Source organism: Chelonia mydas, chromosome 6 (assembly GCF_015237465.2).
Source record: "Chelonia mydas isolate rCheMyd1 chromosome 6, rCheMyd1.pri.v2, whole genome shotgun sequence".
Classification (NCBI taxonomy): Eukaryota; Metazoa; Chordata; order Testudines; family Cheloniidae; genus Chelonia; species Chelonia mydas.
In genome coordinates, this window is record NC_051246.2 from 25,096,707 (window position 1) to 25,121,769 (window position 25,063).

The window sequence follows — 25,063 nt, forward strand, 5'->3', positions numbered from 1 at the left end:
ATTTTCTGGTCAAGATTAGGATGCATTGCCAGAGCTGTGTTTGTGGAAATCTAGCACAACAGCAGCGCACGTTATTCAATGCGGACCAGTGCAAAGTACTTCACTCAGGAAGGAAAAGTCAAATGCACAGCTATTAAATGGGGAATAATTGGATAGGTGGTAGTACTGGAAAGGATCTGAGGGTTATAGTGTATCACATGCTGAATGTGAGTCATCAGTGTGACACAGCTGCAAAAAAAAGGCTAATATCATGCTGGGGTTTATTAAGAGGAGTGTCATATGTAAGACACGAGAGGTAATTGTCCGGCTCTACTTGGCACTGGAGTACTGTGTCCAATTCTGGGCGCCACATCTTAGAAAAGATGTGGACAAATTGGAGTGAGTCCAGAGGAGAGCAACAAAAATGATAAAAGATTTAGAAAAAGTGACCTATGAGGAAAGATTGAAAAAACCTGGGCCTGTTTAGTCTTGAGAAAAGAGGACTGAGTGGGGAACTGCTGAGTCTTCAAATATGTTAAATGGTTTAACAGAGAAGATGGTTATCAATTTTTTTCCATACACACTGAAGATAAGACCAGAAGTAGTCAGCTGAATCTGCAGCAGGGGAGATTGAGAGGTTAGATGTTAGGAAAAGCTTTCTAACTATAAGGTTGTTGAGCTCTGGAATAGGCTTCCAAGGGAGGTTGTGGAATCCCCGTCATTGAGGTGTTTAAGAACAGGCTGGACAAACACCTGTCAGGGATGGTGTAAGTGTGGCTCTGCCACAGGGCAGGGGACAGGACTCTGACTTCTCACAGTCTCTTCCAGTCCTGTATTTCTATGATTCTGTGCCTCTGTTTTCGTAATCCCCAGCTTTTAAACATTCCAGCAAGCAGCAACAAACGATGCTGGGAAATGTAAGCTGTGTTGCAGGTGGAAACCAGATTCCTTACCCCAGTCACAGAGAAACAAAATGCAGGTTCTGACAACCAAGATTTTGGAAGAAGGGGGGGAAAAAGGGATTCCCGCTACCTGTCTTTTTAGTTCAAGGTGTCCTGGTTCTAGAAAACTGGTCTGTCAGTGACATGTCTGTAATCTGCCATTTTGAATTAAGGTGCCGGTGCTCAATTTGCTATCTCACTCCAGGATGCAATTCGTCCACTCCAGATCATGTCAGTGAATAGGCTAAATAACTGTGAAGTGAGCCAGAAGAAATCTGCTAAAGAGTTAGAAATTGTCAGAGATTTTCCATTAGAGCAACTGGAGTGCACTTGAGTGCGACTGTATCTTCAGGGCACGCCAGAGGAAGAACAGGAAACATTGAAAACAGACCAGAATCACTGGAAAATACTAAAATAAAACACACCTCTGGTCTGTAAAGTAAGATATATGGTATTAATGAGTTATGAGAGAAACCCTGTAGTATTAATCTGAGGCATTGTGTAGTTTGTTCTTATTACTATTAGTAGAAGCATTAAAATAGCACATAGAGTCCCTATTATGTTAGCCAACTGTACAAGCACATGGTAAGTGACAGTCCCTGCCCCAAAGAGCTTACAGTCTTAAGAGGGTAGACAGACAAAGGGTGGGAGGGGAATCAGAGGCATAGGGAGGGGAAGGGTCTTATCCAAGATCTCACAGCAGATTATTTCCATAGCCAGGAAAAAACCTCAGGTTTCCTGAGAAGTTTACTATATGAACTTCAGTGGTGTTACACCTGTATGATGGGAGATTTAGGCCCAATGTGTGTGAGAGCTGATTCCCTGAGAGATCGGTCATAGGTTTGCCACCATTCAGGGCATGGGGGCAGATGATGGCAGTCCTGTATCGTCTGTTTGTTTTTTTAATAAATAAATAAAAGCAAGGGAGAGGAAATCAGAAATCACTTCATCCATGATTCCTGTGACACTGCCCTTGCCTTTGGAAATGTGTTTCCAATGTGTTTCTGGTCAAGAGGAAGAATAGACAGCTCTCTGAAGCCATTATTTAGCCCCACTTGTTTCACTGACTGCTCCTCTCTCTTACTTTCCCAGTCAAACACCTCCACTCCCTGTCCCTGCACCCCGGAAAAATCAGAGCTATAGACTTCAGTGCTGAGCCTTGAAGCCGCGTATCCAGTCATATCCATGTTAATCCAAAGGGACAAAACCCACATCAGCTGACTTACTCCAGCTGTCTAAAATGTTGAGAAAAGAGGGATCCTTTCTCGTCCTTATCACACAGGCGCCTAACTCATTCTTTCCCAGCCAGTGAATTTGTTTTTAGTGAAGGGCTCTCTGTTATGACTCAGGCATGCCTAAAAACTAGGGCTTGGTTTTCAGCTTCCTTCTGCCTTAAAAGGTGCTGCTGCTCCTTGTATTTGTCATTGTAGGGGTTTTTTTTCTTTTAAAGACTTCTAAAAACCGTCAGACAGCTATATCTTCTCAAGAAGCACTTGGTGTCAACTTCATTAATTCTCAGTTTAAAAATAAAGCAACCTCTATGGAAAGTATTACTGATTCTCCTCTGGGCCAGGTAGCTTTATGTGCCAGTGAAATGTCAGACAGAAACATTCCTTCACATAGCAAGGATCTCCGTTGTTTTGCCTGATTTCCTTTTTGCTGGATTTGGGGCCCATCTGGAAACTATTGGCATTCAGCACCTGGAGCCACTAGCTATACATGTGAGTTAAAGTATGGTAAACCAATCTGAGTGGTGGTGACAGACTAACCATGTCCTGAACAAACCTTATGGAATTAAGGTAAAGTTCGCTGAATTCAGTTAAACCGTATCAAGTTAAGGTTAATACCTTTTGGGTACATCGTATTAAAACACAATTGTGTGTGTGTTGTTGTGGCATTGTGTGTACCTTTTCTGCTAGGGAAGAGGGACACTTATGTAATTCCTCTGTTATCAATCTTTTGAAGCCATCCCCATGGAGAGGTCTGCATATATTACTTCAAACTGGAGTCTCTGGGAACCATTGGACAAAGAAAGGGTTTTTGGATAAATAGTCTGGTTTTAAATTGTCTCAGAGCCTTCTTCCTGGTCCAGAAAATGGACAGGACAACAGGGTAGGGTTGGAAGGTCTGGGTGCTTCTTCTCAGCTGAAACTATGATGAACTGGTAACCCCCTTGGGTGGGGTTTGAAGGACTGTTCCTGATGGAATCCATATTAACATTGGGGGTTAACACTGCTAATCTTATTAGCATGCGGGTATGTTCTTTTATTGTTTTTAATGTTTTCTCTCTAATGCTTTTTACCCTAAGAATAAAGTAGGCCTGCATAGGAAGTGCTGTGGTACCGTTATAACTGTAGCAGTTACAGCTGTTAGCCATCTCTAAGGACAAAACAGGCAGGTTCTGTTTGGGCAGCCTGTCTCTGCTGGGCAGAACACAGCGTAGTCAAGGAACTGTGCAGCTTGGAAATACTGCAGTCAAAAGGGGGAGGGAGCAGGTCTCCATCGAAGAGCAGCGACAGCTGGGATCTGGAAGCCTGAGTGTAGGTGCCCTGGCTGATCCCTGAGGGGAAATAAAGGTGCAGTTACCCTGAACCGTGATGCAAACCAACCATCTTTCAAATGTGACGTTAAACCAAGAATGTGACCGCTGGTGGTGAGTGAAGATGCTGTAGTGCTTTCCTAGGAGTTGTCATGTTAACTCTGATGATCTGGCCAAAGTACTGCTAGGATGATTGGATTGTGCTTAACTAAAAACCCTTTGCATTGCCATATGGATACAGCACACTTCTTCTTTGCTAGGGCCACATCTGTGCTGGCAACAAAGTATTCACCACCTGTGGTAGCAATGATGGAAGCTGTAGTGTAGGAAGCAGAGCTTGGGTACTGTCTGTGAGTCCTGTCTACACTACAGCTTCCATTGTTGCTGCCATAGGCAGAACTGCATTGCTGGTGAGTTATGTATGTGATTTTTGCCAGGAGAGAGACGTCCTTTCTTCTTTAAACTGTGGTGCAGAGTTGCTGTACAGTAGCTGTCATGTTCCATACAGAAGATGTCTGTATTTTGCTAAGGGATGAACTGATCACAGTAGAACTTTTTCCCCACTTCACACGCTTAATCCATTGAGGTTTATAAAACCCTTTGAGCAACTCAGATAACTGGTCTTAGAAAAACTTCAGATTGTTACTGTTTCTGGCCATGATCATCCTCTACATGGGGCATATTTGCACACTTGGGTTCCTCTTGCTGGGTTTCCTATGTATCATTCACTGGGACCAATAGCAGCTTGTATCTTGGAAGGATGGCAAACCTCAGTTACTATTTCTGTAATTCTGGGGTCTGAGATATGGCTGGAGTTGCTGCCGCTCCCCCACTCCTCCCACCATCACATTTCCACAGCAGTTTTCTTATTTTATGTACAAATTTGCTTAGACAAGAAGGTCTTCCCTTGTCTGATAATGAGTGGGAAATCAACCAGCGAGGTCCTCCTCTCCATCTGGTCACTCTAGGGTGATTTTTATAGTATGAATTTTGCTTTCAGTAATTTATTTTGGTACCAAGCTTTTACTGAGGTTTTAAATATGTGGATAGGAGCAGAGATGAGGGGTTGGGGGCTATGGGGTAAGGTGTTAGGCATTATTTAATTTGTGCCAGCGCTCAGCCCTGGCACCACTAGGTTTGGCAGTACATTGCCCCAACACCTCAGGGCTTGCGGCATCAGTCATGAAAGTAAAGAAACTGTTCGAACCCCAGCACGTCTTTCATTACAGATTACGCACTGGTGTTAGGTTTTTAAAAGTGACTGGATTGAAAAGAAATCACCTCTCTTGCACTTCCTGCATTCGTGAAGTGTCTCCTGAGTCATCATCTGTTTAGTTTACTGATATGTATGTATGTTTGTTTGTTTTACAGTGGCAGCACTGAAAGGCCATTATTGCTGTGGGAGATCAAGGTTTCATCGTTGTCCATCGTGTGTGGCATCAGCAAAACTACCAGCCCCGGTAAGTTTCTGCACTTGGAATCCTTTTGGGTGAGGCAGCGTGACGCAGAAAGCGTCTTTGTGAAAACCACCTCTTGGTTATTCCACATTTATCCTCCATCAATTTGATTTTCTACATGAGAAATTGTCCAGTTTGCCAGTCTCAAACCCAGGGGCTATATTTGTTTTTTCCTGAATGTAAGCACTGGAAGCTCAGCATGATGCCTGGAATGTTCAAGCAGCATTGTCTTCTGACTATACCCACACTTTAAATTGAGGCCAATTCAATGTGTGCGTATTTGATCCTTCTCTTACCAGCAATATCCAGCATCAGGTATATCTTTCACCTTGAGTCGTGCCATTTATCCTTTGCATCGAGATGCATTTCATTTGAATCATGAAGAAGAAGAAAACGTTGGTGGGGAGAGCTGGGATCAGAGCCCTGTAGTGAGAGATGATTCCGTTAGATGCTTTGAAAGTGGACTGGACCAAGCACTCTAGAATATAGTACAGGGTAACAGACCAGCCCTAGCAGGTGGGCAGACTAGATGCTTTGATAGGCCTTTTGCATCTGTAGTGGTTCTATTAATGCTTTTGAAATTGATGCCTGGGATAGTCAAAGGCGTCTAAGGGTGCTAGGTGCTTCAATGCAGGTTGGGTGCCTAATTCACTCTGTTAGGCCCTTTTGAAAATCCGAGCTAAAAATACTATGAAGAAAACATTTTCCCCTTCCAATCTCAGTACAATCTTTTCATGACTTTGCTGCGAATCTTCTGCTTTCCCTCATCAATAATTCAACAGAACATGTTCACCTGATCGTGGAGTTTGAATACCTTTTTAAAGTAGGGTGTAATAAGTATTTGCAACAGTGCTCCTCTTATCCATGAAATGAGATGCCTGCATGTCATTCCAATCTGGAGAGCTCAATGCATCTATGGTGTGTCTCTATATGTTGGGCACATATGGGGAGAGTGGTGGTGGTGGAGCCCTGGAATGAGTCTTGTGTATAAGCATTTGTTTTAAGGAGAACCTGAGAACCCCACCGACGTGGGATGGAATTTTCAAATGCTCAAATCCCATTGAATTTCAGTGAGATTTGGGTGCCGAGCCTGGATTATCTTTGTTGGGTCGGGGCAAGAGAAGGGAACAATCTGTGTTCAGACTGCTGTTGAGCTTCCCTTATGTAAATATAATACAACAGACGAGAATGGGAAAATGAACAAGTAGCACTGTTAAAAAGCCAAGAAACTTCAGTTGAAAGGATTTGACATATGAGCACGGACGCAGCATGTCTTCCTAGCCGTCGTTGGTATTGTGAATACATAAATAATATCTGATTTGGGAAATAGCAGAAGATAGCCCTTGCAAGCGAGTGAGCTTGCAGATTACATGGCAGATGATGGTGCTGTACCTGTCACAAAGGCAGCATTGAGCAAAAGTGATTACTTTAATTAAAAATAATTAAAACAGCGGCTCAAAGTCAAAGAAAACACAGCTACTCAGCTTGAAGGCTAGTTCCAAATGCCACACACAGCTAAGCCGTATATTTGAAGTATTAGGAATACTGATCAAGGCTATGGCTGCACGTTGCATCAGTGCTGTTCTTCCCAATCAGCTTAACTGGGATTTCTGAGCTCTTTGGATACTGCTGGTTCCTTTTCTTTTGCGAGCTGGAATGTAGAGATCACTTGAAAAATAGGAGTGGTGGAATATAGGGGTCCGTACAGTGTGCAGTGCTTGGAGCCAGCTAGCTGGGCACTTGCATTTCCTTTGATTTTGTGTTGAACATAAGTAATTACTTTATTCACAGGAAGTTAAAAAGGAGGCTCAGTCTATGTGACTGATAAAACACTCTTCAGAGATCCTCTGCTATGTACAGAATCCGAGAGTTCACTCTGCCTTTTCAGGACACAACAGAATCTTGTCATGGATGTTTCCTTTTGTTTCTCCCCATTAATCTCACAGACTGTAGCCTTTGCCTATAGAGAATTCACTTTATAAGCAGACTTCACTGTAGATTATGAGCTTAGGCCAGGTGCGCCCCAGGAGGAGAGGCCAACGGTAAGAGCGAGAAGGATCCTCTGTTAACTGATAGACCACATCACCTGGGACAGAGGCTTCCTGACTTTTTATGTGGCCAGTTCCTCAGCTGATTTTAATCAGTGTCACTCCAGAGGCTTCAGTGGAGCAACACCAATTCTATTCAACTTATTCATAAAAATGATCTGGAGAAAGGGGTAAACAGTGAGGTGGCAAAGTTTGCAGATGATACTAAACTGCTCAAGATAGTTAAGACCAAAGCAGACTGTGAAGAACTTCAAAAAGATCTCACAAAACTAAGTGGTTGGGCAACAAAATGGCAAATTAAGTTTAATGTGGATAAATGTAAAGTAATGCACATTGGAAAAAATAACCCCAACTATACATACAATATGATGGGGGCTAATTTAGCTACAACTAATCAGGAGAAAGATCTTGGAGTCATCGTGGATAGTTCTCTGAAGATTTCCACGCAGTGTGCAGCGGCAGTCAAAAAAGCAAACAGGATGTTAGGAATCATTAAAAAAGGGATAGAGAATAAGATGGAGAATATCTTATTGCCCTCATATAAATCCATGGTATGCCCACATCTTGAATACTGCGTACAGATGTGGTCCCCGCATCTCAAAAAAGATATATTGGCATTAGAAAAGGTTCAGAAAGGGCAACTAAAATGATTAGGGGTTTGGAACGGGTCCCATATGAGGAGAGATGAAAGAGGCTAGGACTTTTCAGCTTGGAAAAGAGGAGACTAAGGAGGGATATGATAGAGGTAGATCAAATCATGAGTGGTGTGGAGAAAGTGAATAAGGAAAAGTTATTTGCTTGTTCCCATAATTTAAGAACTAGGGGCCACCAAATGAAGTTAATGGGCAGCAGGTTTAAAACAAATAAAAGGAAGTTCTTCTTCATTCAGCACACAGTCAACCTGTAGAACTCGTTGCCTGAGGAGGCTGTGAAGGCTAGGACTATAACAGGGTTTAAAAGAGAACTGGATAAATTCGTGGAGGTTAAGTCCATTAATGGCTATTAGCCAGGATGGTAAGGAATGGTGTCCCTAGCCTCTGTTTGTCAGAGGGTGGAGATGGATGGCAGGAGAGAGGTCACTAGATCATTACCTGTTAAGTTCACTCCCTCTGGGGCAACTAGCACTGGCCAGTATCGGTAGACAGGGTACTGGGCTGGATGGACCATTGTTCCGACCCAGTAGGGCCGCTCTTCTGTTAACAACAGTTTACACAGTCTGAGGATCTGGCCCATAACATTTAGCTGCCCAGCACTATTTTAAAGAGGATTCAGATTAGATTCTGAGTGTTTTTGTTTGCAAATAGCCTGAAAGGTCAGGGATTAGCACTGTAAACCAGCCCATGGTTTTCACTCCCAGCAAACTAAAATCCCACGGCTGTTTTTTTGACATCGACCTGTATGATTTCTCATGTTGATTGCAACATCAATCCCCCACATTCATCTTTGATCTTAAATCTCTCTTCTGAGACTGTTTGCAGAATCCCTTCCCCCTTTGGCCCTTAGATGCACCAGGATTGTTGCAGGATTGGGAGACTCTGCTGTGTCACCAAAGGTATCTCCATCAAAACTAACTTGGGACAAAGTGTGGCTTTGTGGGAGGCGAACATCGAAGCCTTGTCTACATTACAGCATTTCACCTTTGCACCTCCCTAGCAGCTCTGTAACACACCACCCAAACTCACTCCCCACCATTCACCCGGGGAGAGTTCTTCTGGGCAGTTTTCACATATTCCTTAGATGACTTTGAGAGCAGTGGGTGCTGTGGGGGGGGGCGGGGGGGAGTTCTCTGCTCTGTCCCCTTCAGGTTCCCTGATTCTTAACCTATCAGCTCATTCCATTTCTGTTTTTCTCATTTATTGCCCCACAAATTCTTTTGTGGTCTTAGTTTAATGGTCCCTCCTCCTTGGTTGAAGGTGTGGGCCTTTAGTTCTCAGCGGGCCCAAGCCTGACTGCCCTAGTACCCACAATAGATCGCTTCCATGCAGAGGCATTCACAGCTTCATTGGGATTGCACTTGTTCTGAGCAAGGCTCACTAGAGCATCAATCTGCACTTGTGCAGTGCTAGACAGCAGGCATTACTATCTCAGCTGCCCCACTTCATTTGGTCTTACCCCTAATGTAGTGCACTGGTCGTTCTTCCATGGTTGACCTCCTCTACTCTGCAGTTCTGGTAGAAAGTCTTCTAAATGCTCCACACAAGTACAAACTGGACTGCATGCATCCAGTGGTTAGAGTCCTAGCCTAGCACTCAGAAGACCCATTTTCAGTTCCCTGCTCTGTCCACATACTTCCTATGTGACCTTGATAAAGTCACGTAGCCTTACAGTGCCTCAGTACCCCATACGTTAAAAGTATCACCTCTGCCATGGCTTTCTGCATTAGCAAACATTGAACCTCCATATATCCGCCGGCATATAGCCACAACACAGAACTTAAACGTTGTGAAGACTACCCAGAACTTCCCACCTGGCAGGTTATGGATAACATACCCCAGCAACACCTGGAATCGCAGAAACTACTCTGGACCACACGTGACCAACTCATGTCTCTGTATCTGGCCAGGGAATGGCAAAGTGTCCAGACCTCATCTACTGCTCCAAATAAGCACATTATTACACACCCAACAAGCCACCCTCTTGGTTTCAACCTGCCATGCAGACTTTGGACCGTGTTGAACTGTATCCAAACAAACTATGGAAGATACATCTACTTGATGCACAAGTGGAAAATCAAAGATTCCCCTTTGGGCGACTGAGGTGAGAACATCCAAACCATTGAATACATAACACAGTGCCCCAAATAGGGTGTCAAGGCTGATTCCCCACTTTGGCACTTCGAGTGCGGAGGCCTGCAAGGATTAAAAAAATTAATACTTGCCACTCCGGGCTTGTATTAAACTCCCAAGGTTACAGCTTTTTCTCTGACCTTGGCTTGGTAGATGTTGCCACCACCCAAATGGAAAACCCCTTTTGGAACCCAGGAAGGTGCACTAAACCCAAGGTTGTGAGTTCAATCCTTGAGGGGGCCATTTGGGGCAAAAATTGGGGATTGGTCCTGCTTTGAGCAGGGGGTTGGACTAGATGACCTCCTGAGGTCCCTTCCAACCCTGATATTCTATGAAATGACCAACGAATTCCTTCCTGTGGGGTTCCCTCAAGCCCTTTAACCCCTCCCCACCTTGGGGAAGAGCTGAGAAAGAAAACAAAGGCAATTAGCTGTTGTCACGAGCTAATTAATATATGCACAAACCTCTTAGGACACCAAAAATCCAATCCCGTTCTTTAAAAAAAGGTACCTTTTATTAAAAACAAAAAAAGAAAGAAACTTAGGTTTTTGCTAGATTTTAAAAGAGAAATTCCAAAAATTAAGCACCCCAAATAGCTTTCTTGGGGGTTCATCTTAAAGGTTACAAACAAACAAAAGCATCTGGGGTTAGCACAGGGGAGTCCACTAGCCATAAGAAATAAACAGAAATACACCTAATTGCATCTTTCTAAACATTCCTGATCTAATTACACATTTGGGAGTTCCAAATAAGTAGTTCTGGGATCTGATGATTTATGATCATACCTGGCTTAAAGCTTCTCATAGCGTAACTGCGCCCTGTTCCCCTCTTTCCCAGAGAAACAACAACAGAGAGAAAGAGGAAGTTTTTTCCCCATTTTAAAAAGTTCTAGCCTTCCCACTGGCTCTTTTTTGGTCAGGTGCCCACTCCCTTTCCTTTTACTGTGGGCTTGTTAACCCTTTATAGGTAAAGCAAGTAGAGAACCGCTCCTAACAGGGGTTTTATAGCTAACTGGCTGGCTGGGTGCCCATAAAAGGGAGCTCCCCCCTTCCCTCCCATTTATCACATATGGAGTCAAAGATGATTGGATGATCTCCAGTGTCACAGAGGAGGCCTTGAAATGGTGTATGGACCTGCAGCTACATTGATATAGCGTTGCTGTACAGATGCCATACGCATGTAAGAGAGAGTACTCCATTTGTAAAATGGGTTAATAACACCTCATTACTCTCACGGGTGTGTGTTAAAGATTTTAAGGCACCTAAATGCTATGATGATGGGTGCCATATAAATACCATAGGTAGATTGAGTGCACTTCTTCACAAGCATCTGTTTCTGTACAATTGCTGTGCTTTAGTGCTGGCTTCCAAAGCTGCTTTTGGATCATAATTAGAAGAAGCCTTCATATGGGCATGCCTCAGGCTGGCCTCAGTGTGAGTGCCTGCCCAGATCTGGGGCAATGAGAAAACTTTGATACCCTAGATTTGTATTACTTGGCCAGTGCCTAGGAATGGACAGTGATGTGTGATTTTCTTGGTTTCTTTGTTTTGTGCCGTTGTGCTTATGTAGTGCAGCAGGTGTGCATATTTTGTGTTGGCTTTCAGCATGGATCTCTTTTGTCAAGAAAATTCACTAACTTACTGAGACCACTAAAATCTATTCAATGTCCAGCTACTTCACTGCCGAGTAACCTTCTTCAAAACAGTCACTTGCCCCAGGGTGGGTGGGTGAGTAGAGTTGTGCCAGGGCGACAGATATAAAATTCTCTCTCAGCCCTGAGAAAAGTGATGCATTTTCTCGTTCCTTCCTGATTGCTCAATCGCTCCAACAGTCACTGAAGTGATGTATAGCACTGGAGTGGGAACTTTAGCACAGCAGAACAGCACTCTCCATGCCCGCTAAATAGAGGACCTACACTTTCCTTTGTCTTTCTCTTGCTCCAAATGTATTTAATGAACCTTCTCTTATTGCCTTTTAAGTCCCTGGGTAGGCGCAACAGTTTGTTCTTTAGTCTTCCTGATTTTATCCCTATATTCTTGTGCTGCTCTTTTGTACTCCTCCTTATCAATCTGTCCATGTTTCCACTTTTTGTATGATTCCTTTTTGATTTTCAGGTAATTAAAGAGATCCCAACGGAGCCATGCTGGTCTCTTACTATTCGTCCTATCTTTTTGTTGCATCGGGATAGTTTGCAGTTGAGCTTTTAATATTGTCACCTTGAAAAACCTGCCAGCACTCACTGACTCTTTTTTCCCTTAGATTTTTTTCCCACATGGGAGCTTGCCTACCTGTTCTGAATTTGTTAAAGTCTGCTTTTTTTGAAGTCCGTTGTCCTTATTCTGCTGGTCTCACCCCTTCCTTTCCTCAGAATCATGAAATATATCATTTCATGGTCCAAATTGCCTTCCCCTTCAGACTTGCAACCAATTCCTCCCTGTTGGTCAGAAGCAAGTCTAAAATGGCTCCCTCCTCCTCATCCGGGTTACTTCCTCCAGTTTCTGAAAAAGAAGTTGTCCCCAGTACATTCCAAGAAGTTACTGGAAATGTTGTGTTTTGTATTAGTTTATTTATGTTGTATCATAGTGGGGGGAACCTGCGAGCAAACAAATGGAGGGAAAGGCACCCAAGGCAAATGTAATTAATTTGATTCTATACTGGATAGAATAGTATAAGCAACTCCTCTGCCATTCCTCAACTCTTCGCTGCAGTTGGGTGAACAGGACGGGAGCGGAGTAAATTAGAATTTGACTTTAAGGTTCAGATTTCAAGTATATTCCCTGGGATTTGGCAAGTGAACAGGTCAGCTGCATCATGCAGGGGAACAGGCCAATTGAAGAAACGTATTTGGCTCCACGTTGCAAAGAAAAAAAAAAGTCTCACTTTGGATCCCAGCCCGGGGAGACCTGTATGACTGATCACGCCTTCCTCGGTATCAGCAGCTGTTGTTGTCAAGGGAGAACTGTGACTTGCGTCTGTGTTATGGGTGAGATGTGTGCATTTTGGGGGTATTCCAGGAGAGAACATGGTTTCTGTTCCACAAATGAAGTGGAGGCGGAGGGAATGAACCACAAAGGGCGATGTGTTCCCCTTTGCATGTTAGTCTTAGCAGCTTTGGTGTTGGTTTGGGGAACATAATAAGGGGAATGACTGAAAGGTTCATATGTATAGGAATGTAGGAACTGGCAGATTGGATCAGACTCATGGTCCATTGAGTCCACTGTCTTGTCTTTGACAGTAGCCATTAGCTGCTTCAGAGCAGGAAGGTACAAGAAACCCTGAGGTTAGAGAATAACCTGCCCACAGGGAATCTTTCTTCCTATTTAATGTTTCTGAAATGTTTTTAAAAACTGAACAGGGAAGCACTGTAGCAATTCAGTGGTCAGATTAATCACATTACTCTTTCAAACGGTTTATTCAAAGCTTTGACATGTTGGAGGCAAAAATCTGGATTATTCTTAGCTTTTTATTAACCCAAACACACTTCCCTTCTGGGAGGTGAGTGGGACTGTGAGGCAGGAAGGGCGGAATAGAAATGGGTTCAGTAAACCAGTTTGGAGATTATTGGCACATAAATCTTAGACGACAGCCCCATGTGCAGCAGAACTTGTGTGTCCTCATTGGCTTTCCAAAGAGGGGAAGCTTTGAGTGCAGAGAGGTTTTCCGAGGTGCTAAAATGGTGAGAGTAAACCTCTGCTTGCTTCTGAGATCAGAGCAGGGGCTGAATTCCCTCCTTGCTTGGTTTTGCTTCCTGTCTCCATTAGCACCTGTTCAATTCTTTCCATGAATGTCCTGGTGTACCCCAGTGAGTGTTTGCTCTGTCTTTGTGTGATGCGAGAGCTAACCGTGCCCTGCTGAGGGCACATCATGTTGTAGGATGCAGGAGGTTAAAGGACTGATGCAGGAAAGATGTTTATTATTTGTAGTGTAATAATGATCAGAGGTCATAGCTGAGGTCCCCATTGTGCTAAGCACTCTACCCACACCTAGTAAGGGACAGTCCCTGTCCTAAACAGACAAAGCGTGGGAGGGGAAATTGAGGCACAGAGAGGTCAGGTGACTTGCCTAAGGTCGCACATCAGGATAGTGGCAGAGTGGGGAATGGACCCTGATTCTTTTGAGTCCCAGCACGGTGCACAATCTGCCAGGCCACATTTCCTACCTTTTAAAATGTGCTTTAGGTTTTCATAGAACAAGTGTGTGAAGAAAGAACAAGAAGGACTCCCACAGCCTTCCCACTCAGTGTGTGCACACAGCTTTAGTTACCATTATTAGAAATGGCCTGTACATATTGGGTTTAATCTAAAGCCCTCTGAAGTCAATGGAGAGACTCCCATTGATTCCAATGGGCTTTGGATAAGCCTCGTAGAAGGGAGAATGAACCCTTTAGAATTAATTCAGAATTAAACACCCAGTGCTGATGGGGCTGTGCAAAATTCTCCTGACATTTTGGTTTCCAAAATCTTGCCACTTGCTCCAGATCGGATTCTTTGCTCAATACCTATTAAAATTTCTCCTGCGTGGAAATGGGAACTGCAGAAGCTTTGATAAATGGATTTTGATAGATTTTTATTGTTTCACTGGAGCTTCTGACAGTACTGCTGCATCCTTTGAAATGCTGTGTGTCGCTTCTTAGAGCAACACCCCTTGCAAATCTCATCTCTAAGCAAACTTAATAAATATGTTACATCCCTGCAGTCACAAGCATTCTTTCTGTTCTCTTGTCAGCTAACAAGTTCCTAGATTTTAATGCCAGGTGGTACCATTTAGTCTGACCTCCTGTACAACACGGGCCACAGAACTTCATCCAGCTATTCCTGAGTCAAGCCCACTATTTCTGGCTGAGCTGGAGCGCATTATTTAGACAGACATCCTGTCTTGCTTTAAAGATTCCAAGTGATGGAGAATCTGCTTCAACACCAGGAAAGTTGTTCCAGTGGTGGATTACCCCTTGCAGTTAAAAATGTGTGCCTTTTGTTTCTTGTTTGAATTTATCTATCTTCGCTTTGAGCCATTGGATCGTGTTATGCTCTTGTTTTCTGATAGCAGAAAGCTTTTTAACCTAGCAGTCTTCTCCCCATTTAGTACTCCTTTTGAGTTAGCAGAGCACATAAAACAACTACTATACCTGTGGCCATGATTTTTGAATGTGACTACTGATTTTAGGGGCCCGGCTTGAGACACCTCAAAGGGGCCTGGCTTTCACAAAGTTCTGCCCTCTGAAAAATCAGGCCCCTTTATGGTGTATTAAGCTGGCTGTCCAATATTAATAGCCCCGATTGAAAATCTTGCCCTCCACCCAGAGAAGAAGCTGACACACTGTTCCAACAGCAATTATACAAAGAGTAGTATATATAGTTCATAATTAATGACCTCCTCTCACAGAGTTCCTCTGGTTTGTGTGAAGAAGTGAAACTGCTTGTAAGCTTCTAGCCTCCACTGGGTCTCTGGATTCTTTGAAGGTTTCCTCATTATTGGGAAAACCGCTTGGATGATATGCTTGACTTCATGCCAGTGATGTCCGTCTGTCTGTCATCCACATTCCCTAAGCCCTTGTGCATAATGAAGGTTTTAAGGAATTCTCCCACTGTTGGTCTAGTACCAGTGCTAGGGAATGAAGAGAGGCACTTGTGATTTGGGCTGTGGCCTGGGATGCCAGAGATCTGGGTTCAGTTCCTAGCTTTGTCAAAGGCTTCCTGTGTGACCCTGAGCAAGTCATTTAATCTCTCTGTGCCTGTCTGTAAAGTGTGGATAGTAATGCCTCCCTTCCTGTCTATTTAGATGATCAGATCTCAGAGACTGTCCCCTTACTATGTGTATGTACAGGGCCTAGCACAATGGGGTCCTGGGACTGGTTGGAACCTCTAGGCCTGCGTTTTTCAAATGCGGCCACTGTGGCCACATGCAGCCACCAGGGACTTTTCTTGTGGCCAGAGCCTCCTGGACTGTTATGCGGGGGAGAAGAGCAAAGTAGCGGCCCCTTCCCCTCCCTAGTGCTCATGGTGTTGGTTGCTGGGGCTGCCAGCAGGGGTTCTCCTTCTCCTGTCCCACATCCCTCCCGAGACACCTGGGACACAAGGCTGGAGAAGGAGGCAGCTGGTGAGTTCCCCACCTTCCCAGGAGTGGTTTGGACTTCAGCCCTGAGGTTGCAGGGGGGCAGGCCCTGGCCGCGGGGCTTAGGGCTCCAGCCCCGAGCTCCCGGCTCTGTAGCTTTGGGCTCCAGACGTGGGGCTTCAGGCTGCAGCCCCCTGCTGCCTCCCTTGGCCCTACTCCCTTCCCATCCAGAGCTTAATTTGTCCCCAGGCTTGCTGGGGCTGAGTAAGTCGTCTGTGAAAAGTGATACAGTACTTGCATGTTTGTTAATATCACTTTTCACAACCGGCTTATTAACTAGTCCTAAATAAAAATTACAATGATTTGGAAGTGTATATGTGCATATTTATTTTTTTCCTAAAGCTAATTAAGTATTTTAGGGAAAAGTGCGAGAGTGGCCACCAGCACGAGTTGGTGGCCGTACTCTGAGGCCACCAAAAAATGTGTCCCGAGAACCCCTGCTCTAGGCACTGCTGTAAGATAAATAACACAGGGAATGCTAGTACTGATTGGCTGCTGACACATACAAACAAAAGCAAAACACGGGTGGCCTCTCAACCAGCACTAGTGCTAGATGGCTGCCTATCCAATCAGTCTTGTCTGATTGTTTCCTTGTGCTCCCCCTGCCTATTGTATCCATCTGTTGTCTCTTGTCTTAACCTTAGATTGGAAGCTCTTTGAGGCAAGGACTGTCTTGTTGTCCTGTGTTTATACAGAGCCCAGCACAATGGGGTCCCGGTCTATGACTGGAGCTGCTAGGCAGGGCCACAATACAAATAATAGATCAACAGTGAGAGACATTTTTTAAAATTCTCAGTGTAATGAACCTTAACTGTTGAAAAACAATGAAGATGAGCTGCTTCAAGATTTCAGCTCAAAACACGTAGCTAGAAAACAAATTGCTCTTTTCTTCTCCCTCTATTAGAGCTCTAATCCAAGGCTAAATGCTTTTGCCAAATTGCTCTTACAGAAATTTAACTTCCATGCTCATAATTTCATTCAGATTAATTTAAAAAAACCCCTCTCCATTACAGTTTGACTGAGGAAGATTCATCAGAGCCAGATCTGCTGTGTTGCACATCCCATATGTGATTTTTATCAGAGCTATTTTAACAAAGGCACAGATCTTTACATTTAATCTTATTTATTTAGCTTTAATAAAAATGGCATCCGTTCATATGCTCTATGCACCCTGGGTATCATTTCAAATATGTCCTAACTGCAGCTAACCTACCAAAAACTAACCTACCACAAACCTGCCTGATCTTGAATAATTCTCCACCTCTGTAATTACAGTTCCCTTCACCTCACTCATTATCAAATGTCATGGGGGGCAGAAGGATGAACATCTACTTTAAATGTCTAGTTTGTCAGCTGTATGAAACGCCTCGTGTGTAGTGTAGCCAAGCTGACATTCCTGTTGCTTTCGTTGCACTGACCCCTTTCAAACTTTGCTGTAGCCCCTCAGAGAAGCGTGACTAGATTTATTTTTTTTAAAGTATTTTTATTTATTTTACACGTATGGATTTTTATTTTTTTACGATGAGGAAAGTTGGGAGTTTCTGTTGCCCTCTCCCGTCGTTTATTTTGAGCCAGACACTGAGCATGGAAAGTCATGGCTGAAAAGGCGAATGTTTGAAACAGGTTTTCTACAGTAGAAACTGTTTTCCAATCTTACTATGTATTGGTGCTCCTAGGGTCCTGTGAGGGTGGTCTCAGAGCATTAAGGAACTACCTTTCAAACCCTGCTCTTAAGTGACTTCCATTGTGGGGTGAAAGAAAGGCTGATGGCCGGTTCCTAAGGGGTTCAAAGGGTAGCACTAATAGCACCATATTGAACCTGTGTGGGGGGCCAACAAATGTCATTTTATTCAGAGGTGCCCTGATTGTACGCCATTATTATTTATAGTTTGGCAACACTTGGGGGCCCATGTCATGGATCAGGGCCCCTTTGTGCTAGGGGCCGTACCAATACAGAACAACAAGAGAGTCCCTATCCCAAAGAGCTTACAGTCTAATCAGGCCAGATTCATTGCTGGCATAAGTAGGTACAGTTATCATTGCAAACAGTTGCACATGCGTACTTCAGCTGAGGATCTGGCCCATCAAGGTGTATATCATTCAGATTTATTTTGTGCTTTTTTTTTTGTTTTTAAATGTATGTCCTTTTTCTTCCTCCTTGAGTGAGGCTGTGTTCTAGTGGTTCTGTCCATGCACCGGGAGCCAGGAGATGGCTCTGCCAATGTGAATTGACAAGCTCTGATTTTTGGAGCAGCAAAATTGATGAGAATCTAGTTCCTATCACTTCGTTGCAGTTTTTCAAAGCTATGACCAGCAGCAGAAGCACTGAAGCTGCCAATCTGCAGACTCAGAAAGACAGCCTGGCATCTGTCTGTATTTGGCCCCTATTTGGAAGATTTTCTTTACGGCTGTAAAGGCTAACTCTTAATTTAACTGGACGTATATATTTAGACTCCACCCTCGAAAGTGAAAGCTTTCATTCGTGCTGGATGAATAGGCGAGTGAATTTTTCAAGACCTGGTTCTGCCTTTTGAGCTCCAAACTCCATGCTATTATCCTAGAGACTAGGTGCTCTTCTAGAACTGTTTATTAATCACAGCTAATTACGAGTTACTGGTTCAGATTAGTCTCTGGGTGTTCTTCTACCTCCATGAATTGAGTTTTCCTCCCTTAATTTTTTCCTGCTTATTCTCCCATTCTGTGTTTGGGGAGTGGAAATTTCTCCACCAAAACAACAACTTTAGCCTTCAAAAACCTTCTGTTATCTACACAAACCTTTTTTTTTTTTGTTTTTGTTTGCTGTATCTTTCTACCAGTGTCAGCCTATCACTTATCCAACTGAGTCCTAGATTAACTTCAGAAATCCGAAGAATGTCTTGTATGGAAGTGCAAGGCACATTTCTCTGTCCAATAAATCAGTATTATAGTTCTCTGGGGACAGAAGAAGAGGTATTCTAATGGAGTCCACACACTCAGGTCCAATTTCACAAGAACTACATTTCCAAGGAAAAAGTATAAATCGTCTGCTTTGCAAGGGGGAGAACTATATGAAACAACAGAGATTTCAGAGCCCTTGTTGTTTTTTTCCATTTGTGTGGTTCCCCCTCCCCCTCCCGATTCTACCGTATATTACTTAATTTCTTTGTAGCAAGGGTAGCTCCTTTTATTTTTCTGCATGGAACAAATTTGTATTCAGGAGGATCTTTTGCCTGTGTCAAGCCAATATTTTGTTCCTTTTGTAATACTAACCTTCTTGGAACTCGCTAGGTAATATTTCTCTTTCTTTTTTTATTGAAATGATGTTGGTACTTGTTCAGTATTCTTTTACCCTCCTCCCCCCTGAAATTTTGGCTAGTTTTGCATTTTATGCTTTGTATCCATAACTGATATATATATTTTGCTGAGTGACAAAACACACACAAATAGGAAAGGGAAGGTCAACCCAGAGGGCCCAAAGGAAGCGATTCTCAGTTCGTTCTGATTTATTTTAGGCCTTGTCTACAAAATACAATGTACTGTGTTTGTGCCTTATGCTTCCTGTGATCTGGGGATGACCAAGTTTGAACACAGCTTCATCTATTCAGGTTTGCTTGAATGGAACTAAAGCATGTTAGAGGCAGTGTGGTCCAGCGGATAGGGCAACGGGCTGGGATTTGGGAGGCCTGGATTCTGTTCCTGGTTTTGTCATTAGCGTGGTGTATAAACTTAAGCAAGTCATTCTGCCTCTGTGCCTGTTTCCCCGCCCATCTCTCTTGTATTTGGACTGTAAGCTCTTTGGGGCAGAGACTGTCACGATGTGTATGTACAGAACATACATTAGCACATAGGAATGGCCATGCCGGGTCAGACCAGTGGTCTATCTAGCCCAGTAATCCCATCTTCCTACAGTGGTCAATGCCAGGTGCTTCAGTGGGAATTAACAGAACAGGGATATTAATGAGTGATCCATCCCTTGTTGTCCAGGCCCAGCTTCTGGCGGTCAGAGGTTTAGGGATACTCAGAGCATGGGGTTTCATCCCTCACCATCTTGGGTAATAGTCATTGATGGACCCTATCCTCCATTAACTTATCTAGTTCTTTTTTGTACAATGTGGTCAAATAATGCTATGGGTCCTGATCGGGACCTTAAGGTGTGACTGTTGTTGTTTATGTACTTGAATGTGTTATAACCATATTAAAATACCGGTGCTGGAGTCCTGTTTGCTTAACATAGTTATATTATTATTTTTGTTTCATTCATGCAGGCAGGACCAAACCTGGTTGTGACACGTATGGCCTCCATCTGTTTTATGGAAATATGCTTATGAGTGTGAATATGATGCAACAAATATGCTTTATGCAAAAGGTCTCTTGTAAGGTATCATAACAAAGGTTATGAGCTACTCAATGTATTCCTCTTATTTGTATGCATGTATCCTTCTTGTATCTGAAGCTAGAAATATGACCTATACCTCTGAGGTCCTATTGTAATTATGCAAAGTGTGGACTATTAATGGTGGTTTAGAATCTTGATGGCTCCCATTGACTAGGACAGTTGGTTGTAAATGGTTTATTTATGTGCAAGCCTTCTTGTGTACGTGTGGGCCAGCCCATGGGGAATGGAGACTAGGGGTCTTACAGTGACATGTGTCCATGTCACCTGGTGGTGAAATCCATATTAAATCTGGTACTTTTCATTTAGTAGAGGGGTGGGGACCCAGAGAGACAAAAGATTCCCACCTTGTGCCAAAGCTATAAAAGGGGTTGGAGCAGGACAAAGGCGTCCAGTCATGATAAAACCCCTGCTTACCACCTGAGATGTCTGCTGGAACTAACAAGGACTATACCAGGGGAATGGATTGGGCCCAGACTAGGAAGAAGTCCAGTCTGTGAAAGAAGCTTATTGGAACATATCTGAGGGTGAGATATTACCTGTAATCAATTTCTTAATGTATTACGCGTAGACTTGCGTGTTTTTGCTTTATTTTGCTTGATGACTTACTTTGTTCTGTCTGTTATTACTTGAAACCACTTAAATCCTACTTTTTATACTTAATAAAATCACTTTTGTTTGTTAATAAACCCTGGGGGAGCAAACAGCTGTGCATATCTCTCTATCAGTGTTATAGAGGGTGGACAATTTGAGTTTACCCTGTATAAGCTTTATGCAGAGTAATACTGATTTATTTGGGGTTTGGATCCCATTGGGAACTGGGTGTCTGGGTGCTGGAGATAGGTAACCTGCTGAGCAGTTTTCAGTTAAGTCTGCAGCTTTGGGGGGCATGGACCAGACCCTGGGTCTGTGTTGCAGGAGGCTAGTGTGTCTGGCTCAACCAGGCATATCATAGAATATCAGGGTTGGAAGGGACCTCAGGAGGTCATCTAGTCCAACCCCCTGCTCAAAGCAGGACCAATCCCCAATCAAATCATCCCAGCCAAGGCTTTGTCAAGCCTGACCTTAAAAACTTCCAAGGAAGGAGATTCTACCACCTCCCTAGGTAACGCATTCCAGTGTTTCACCACCCTCCTAGTGAAAACGTTTTTCCTAATATCCAACCTAAATCTCCCCCACTGCAACCTGAGACCATTACTCCTTGTCCTGTCCTCTTCTACCACTGAGAATAGTCTAGAACCATCCTCTCTGGAACCACCTCTCAGGTAGTTGAAAGCAGCTATCAAATCCCCCCTCATTCTTCTCTTCTGCAGACTAAACAATCCCAGTTCCCTCAGCCTCTCCTCATAAGTCATGTGTTCCAGACCCCTAATCATTTTTGTTGCCCTTCGCTGGACTCTCCAATTTCTCCACATCCTTCTTGTACTGTAGGGCCCAAAACTGGACACAGTACTCCAGATGAGGCCTCACCAGTGTCGAATAGAGGGGAACGATCACGTCCCTCGATCTGCTGGCAATGCCCCTACTTATACATCCCAAAATGCCATTGGCCTTCTTGGCAACAAGGGCACACTGCTGACTCATATCCAGCTTCTCGTCCACTGTAACCCCTAGGTCCTTTTCCGCGGAACTGCTGCCTAGCCATTCGGTCCCTAGTCTGTAGCTGTGCATTGGGTTCTTCCGTCCTAAGTGCAGGACCCTGCACTTATCCTTATTGAACCGCATCAGGTTTCTTTTGGCCCAATCCTCCAATTTGTCTAGGTCCCTCTGTATCCTATCCCTGCCCTCCAGCGTATCTACCACTCCTCCCAGTTTAGGCATGGTTCTGGAAGTCCCAAGCTGGCAGGGAAAACAGGCTCAGACGTAATTTCAGCACATCAGGTGACAGTCCCAAGGGGGTCTCTGTGACCGATCCTGTCACACTTGTTATAAATGTTTAAAAAAAAACAAACCAAAAAAACTGGAAAAAGAGGCACAATGGAGCATAAGTGGGAGGAGCCTGACAAAGGACTCGCCCACACTGGGAGCAGAACCATGCTAGTTACCACCATGTTTGGACATTTCAAGTATGGCCACCTCATCTGCATGGGCAGGGATTTTTTTTTTCCTTGAAGATCATTTTGAGTACCTCCATGGGGAACAAAACTTTGATAATGGGCTCTTCAGTCTAGAGACAATAGTTGGAAACTGAAGCTAGGCAAATTCAGATAGGAAATAACGTACACATTTTTAATGGTGAGAGCAGTTAACTATTGGAATGACTTATGAAGGATGTGATTGATTCTCCATCGCTGGCAATTTGTAAATGTTGGATGTTTTTCTCAGAGATATGCTCTAGTTCAAACCGAAATTAATTCAGGAAAGTCCAAAAGCCTGTGTTATACAAGAGGTCAGACTAGATGGTCAAAATGATCTCTTCTGGCTTTATAATCTATGAATCATACTTTCGACTCCATAGAAATATGGTTTGGTTATTAGGAGGAGGGATAGTCTAGTGGGTAGGGGACTGAGAGATGGGGGGGTTCCGTTCCCTTCTCTGCCACTGGACTGCTGGGTGACTGTGGGCAAGTGATTTAGTCGCGCTGTGCCTCTGTTCCCTGTGTGTAAAATGGCATAATAATACTTCCCTACCTCCTAGGAGTGTTGTGAGGATAAATGCACTGAAGATTGTGAAGTGCTCAGATACTATAGTAGTGGGCGATGTAAGTGGCTAGATGAGTGTAATTATCAGAAAAATATCCTGTTCTCCTTGTCTGGAAAAGCATGCTTGAACCCTGCCAGTAATGTGTGTAGTGATTTCCACTCTCTTCTGTCTCAGACTTATGTTTTGGGCCTTCTCCTCCACCAAACACAGGTCTAGAATGACCATATTTATGCTGCTTGTAGATTTCTCAATCATCAGAGATAAATTTATTTGGATATTTTCATTTTCCTTACTGCTGCTTGTAGCTTTTGGAAGCAGCAGGGAAACTGATCAGTAGGGTGGTTGTTTTGTTTTGTTTTTGCTAATTTCACTGGGCAGAGTATAAGCAGCAACAGCAGATATATTACTTCTCTTCTTTCAAAAGCAGAGAATCAGGTCTTTACTCTGTTGCTGCGTTAAGAGCGGCAAACACAGTGCATTATGGGAATCCCTGGATATCATGCATCATAGAAGATGTAGTCCAGTTGGGAAACCCAGCTGTAGAGAACTGGGGGCATGAGGAATCTGCACTACAACTCTCATGGGGCACTATGGTGGCATTTCTAAATTGAAATATGTTGGGTTTTGGATGTTCAGTTTTTCAACAAAATTGATTTGTGTGTGTGTGTGTGTGCACGCGTGTGCAAAAAGCAGCCCTTTTTTGAAAACATTTGTGTCAAAAACCTTCTTTTCTGTGGGAGTGCAGTTTTGTTGGAAAATGTTCAGCCTGCCCTAATGAAACATCCTCTTCCCTGAAACAGCTCTCTGCCTTCATTCTGTCTCCTGTTTGTTTTCAAGATAGGAGTGGGAGAAGGCAGCTGACCTGGCGCGCATGAAACTTCCTTGCTTGGTGGTGGTGTATGCTCCAGAGCAAATGAGATTTTTAATTAAGTGGGAATCAGGGCCCAGTTGAGAGGCTGCCAGGATGACTGCATTTCACAATTAGATCCAGAAAGTTAGGGGGATTCAATAAGGGCCTACGAGGGGATTTTGTGGGGAGGAGAGTAGTGGCAGTAACATCCAGGTTGGAGCTCCTTTCCTTTGGGAGTTAGGGAATGGGGAAGGATTTGTTCCCTAAACTTTTTGAATCTCTGTCAGTGCACCTCAGTTTGAGCCACTTTCAACACCACTTGCTTCCTGGCTCTGAGGCTATGCAAAAGGAGGTGCTGAATTTTAGTTGTTGAAGTTTTGGGATGATTTTACTCATTTGCATCCTAATCAGATTGAACTTGCTCTTAAATAAGAGGCACATGAAGCTTGGGGATGCCAGAGGGGCAGGTGCTCTAGGTCTAGAATACTATGATGAATTCATCACACTTGTGACTCAAGTCAGAATTTTTACCAAGTTTTCTGAAAGCTAGCGGCCAGTTCAGTATACTGGGCCTATGAAGACAAGATGCTTAAAAATAAAGGTAATATAAATCTGTTGCTCTTCTGATTATGACAACGGAGGATCTGGCTCCAAATCTCAGAATAGGACATTGAGTTCAGTGGTGGAGAGAAAATGACAATTCTAATCTGCATTTCTCACCAGGAAGAGCAGCATCCTAGTACTCGGGTTGTGATTGGCTCACATTTCATTCACCCCAAGAGGCTTAAACAAGGTTCTCTGCAACTGATCAGGATTCAGGCAACCTCGCACGCTGTCAGGCATATCGATCCTCTGAGACAGAGCAGTGCAGTGATCCAAGGAGATGGGGACCTGGAAAAGTTAATTTTGGAAGAGGTTTTAATTATATAGGGTGGGGGGAAAGGAAATGGAAGAGGAGACTGGCAGCAACATGTCACCGCGTCCTGAGAAGCGGGAGGGAGAATAAATCTAAACATGACCAGCAAAAGAATCTGCTTTATGAGCAAGTTCCATTTAAATGTAAATTACCCACAGTGATTTTTTTTAAAGTAGAACTTTTAGCAGCGTGGTACAGGAAGGCAGAAGTATTTTTCCTCCGGTTTAAATATGTGACATAGACAGCTCTAGATAAATGTAAGACTCCTTGCTGCTCCTCTTCCTTACACCTATGTCTTTCCTGTGGGCTCCTCAGGGCTATTCCCTGCAGCAGTGCCTCCAGGTGGTGACAGCTAGGATGTTTGCGTCAGTCACCAGAGCCCTGCTGGTGTCAATTAGCATCCAAATGACTGTCATGTAC

General features: G+C 43.7%; 1 protein-coding gene across 5 annotated transcripts in view; it reads left to right on the plus strand.

Annotated features, from left to right (window-relative positions):
• Positions 1–25,063, plus strand: part of TSPAN4 (tetraspanin 4) — a 647,139-nt gene that overhangs the window by 116,822 nt on the left and 505,254 nt on the right. For 2 of the 5 annotated variants that reach the window (XM_043547930.1, XM_037899602.2), the window contains exon 2: positions 4,831–4,919. Coding sequence is in view for 1 of the 5 variants with exons in the window: in XM_043547929.1 (XP_043403864.1) it covers positions 4,831–4,948 (118 nt within the window). In the remaining 4 variants the exon portion in view is untranslated. Of the gene's footprint in view, positions 1–4,830; positions 4,949–25,063 lie in introns of those variants that run through there. The other 3 variants (XM_043547929.1, XM_043547932.1, XM_043547931.1) reach the window with 3 other exon arrangements.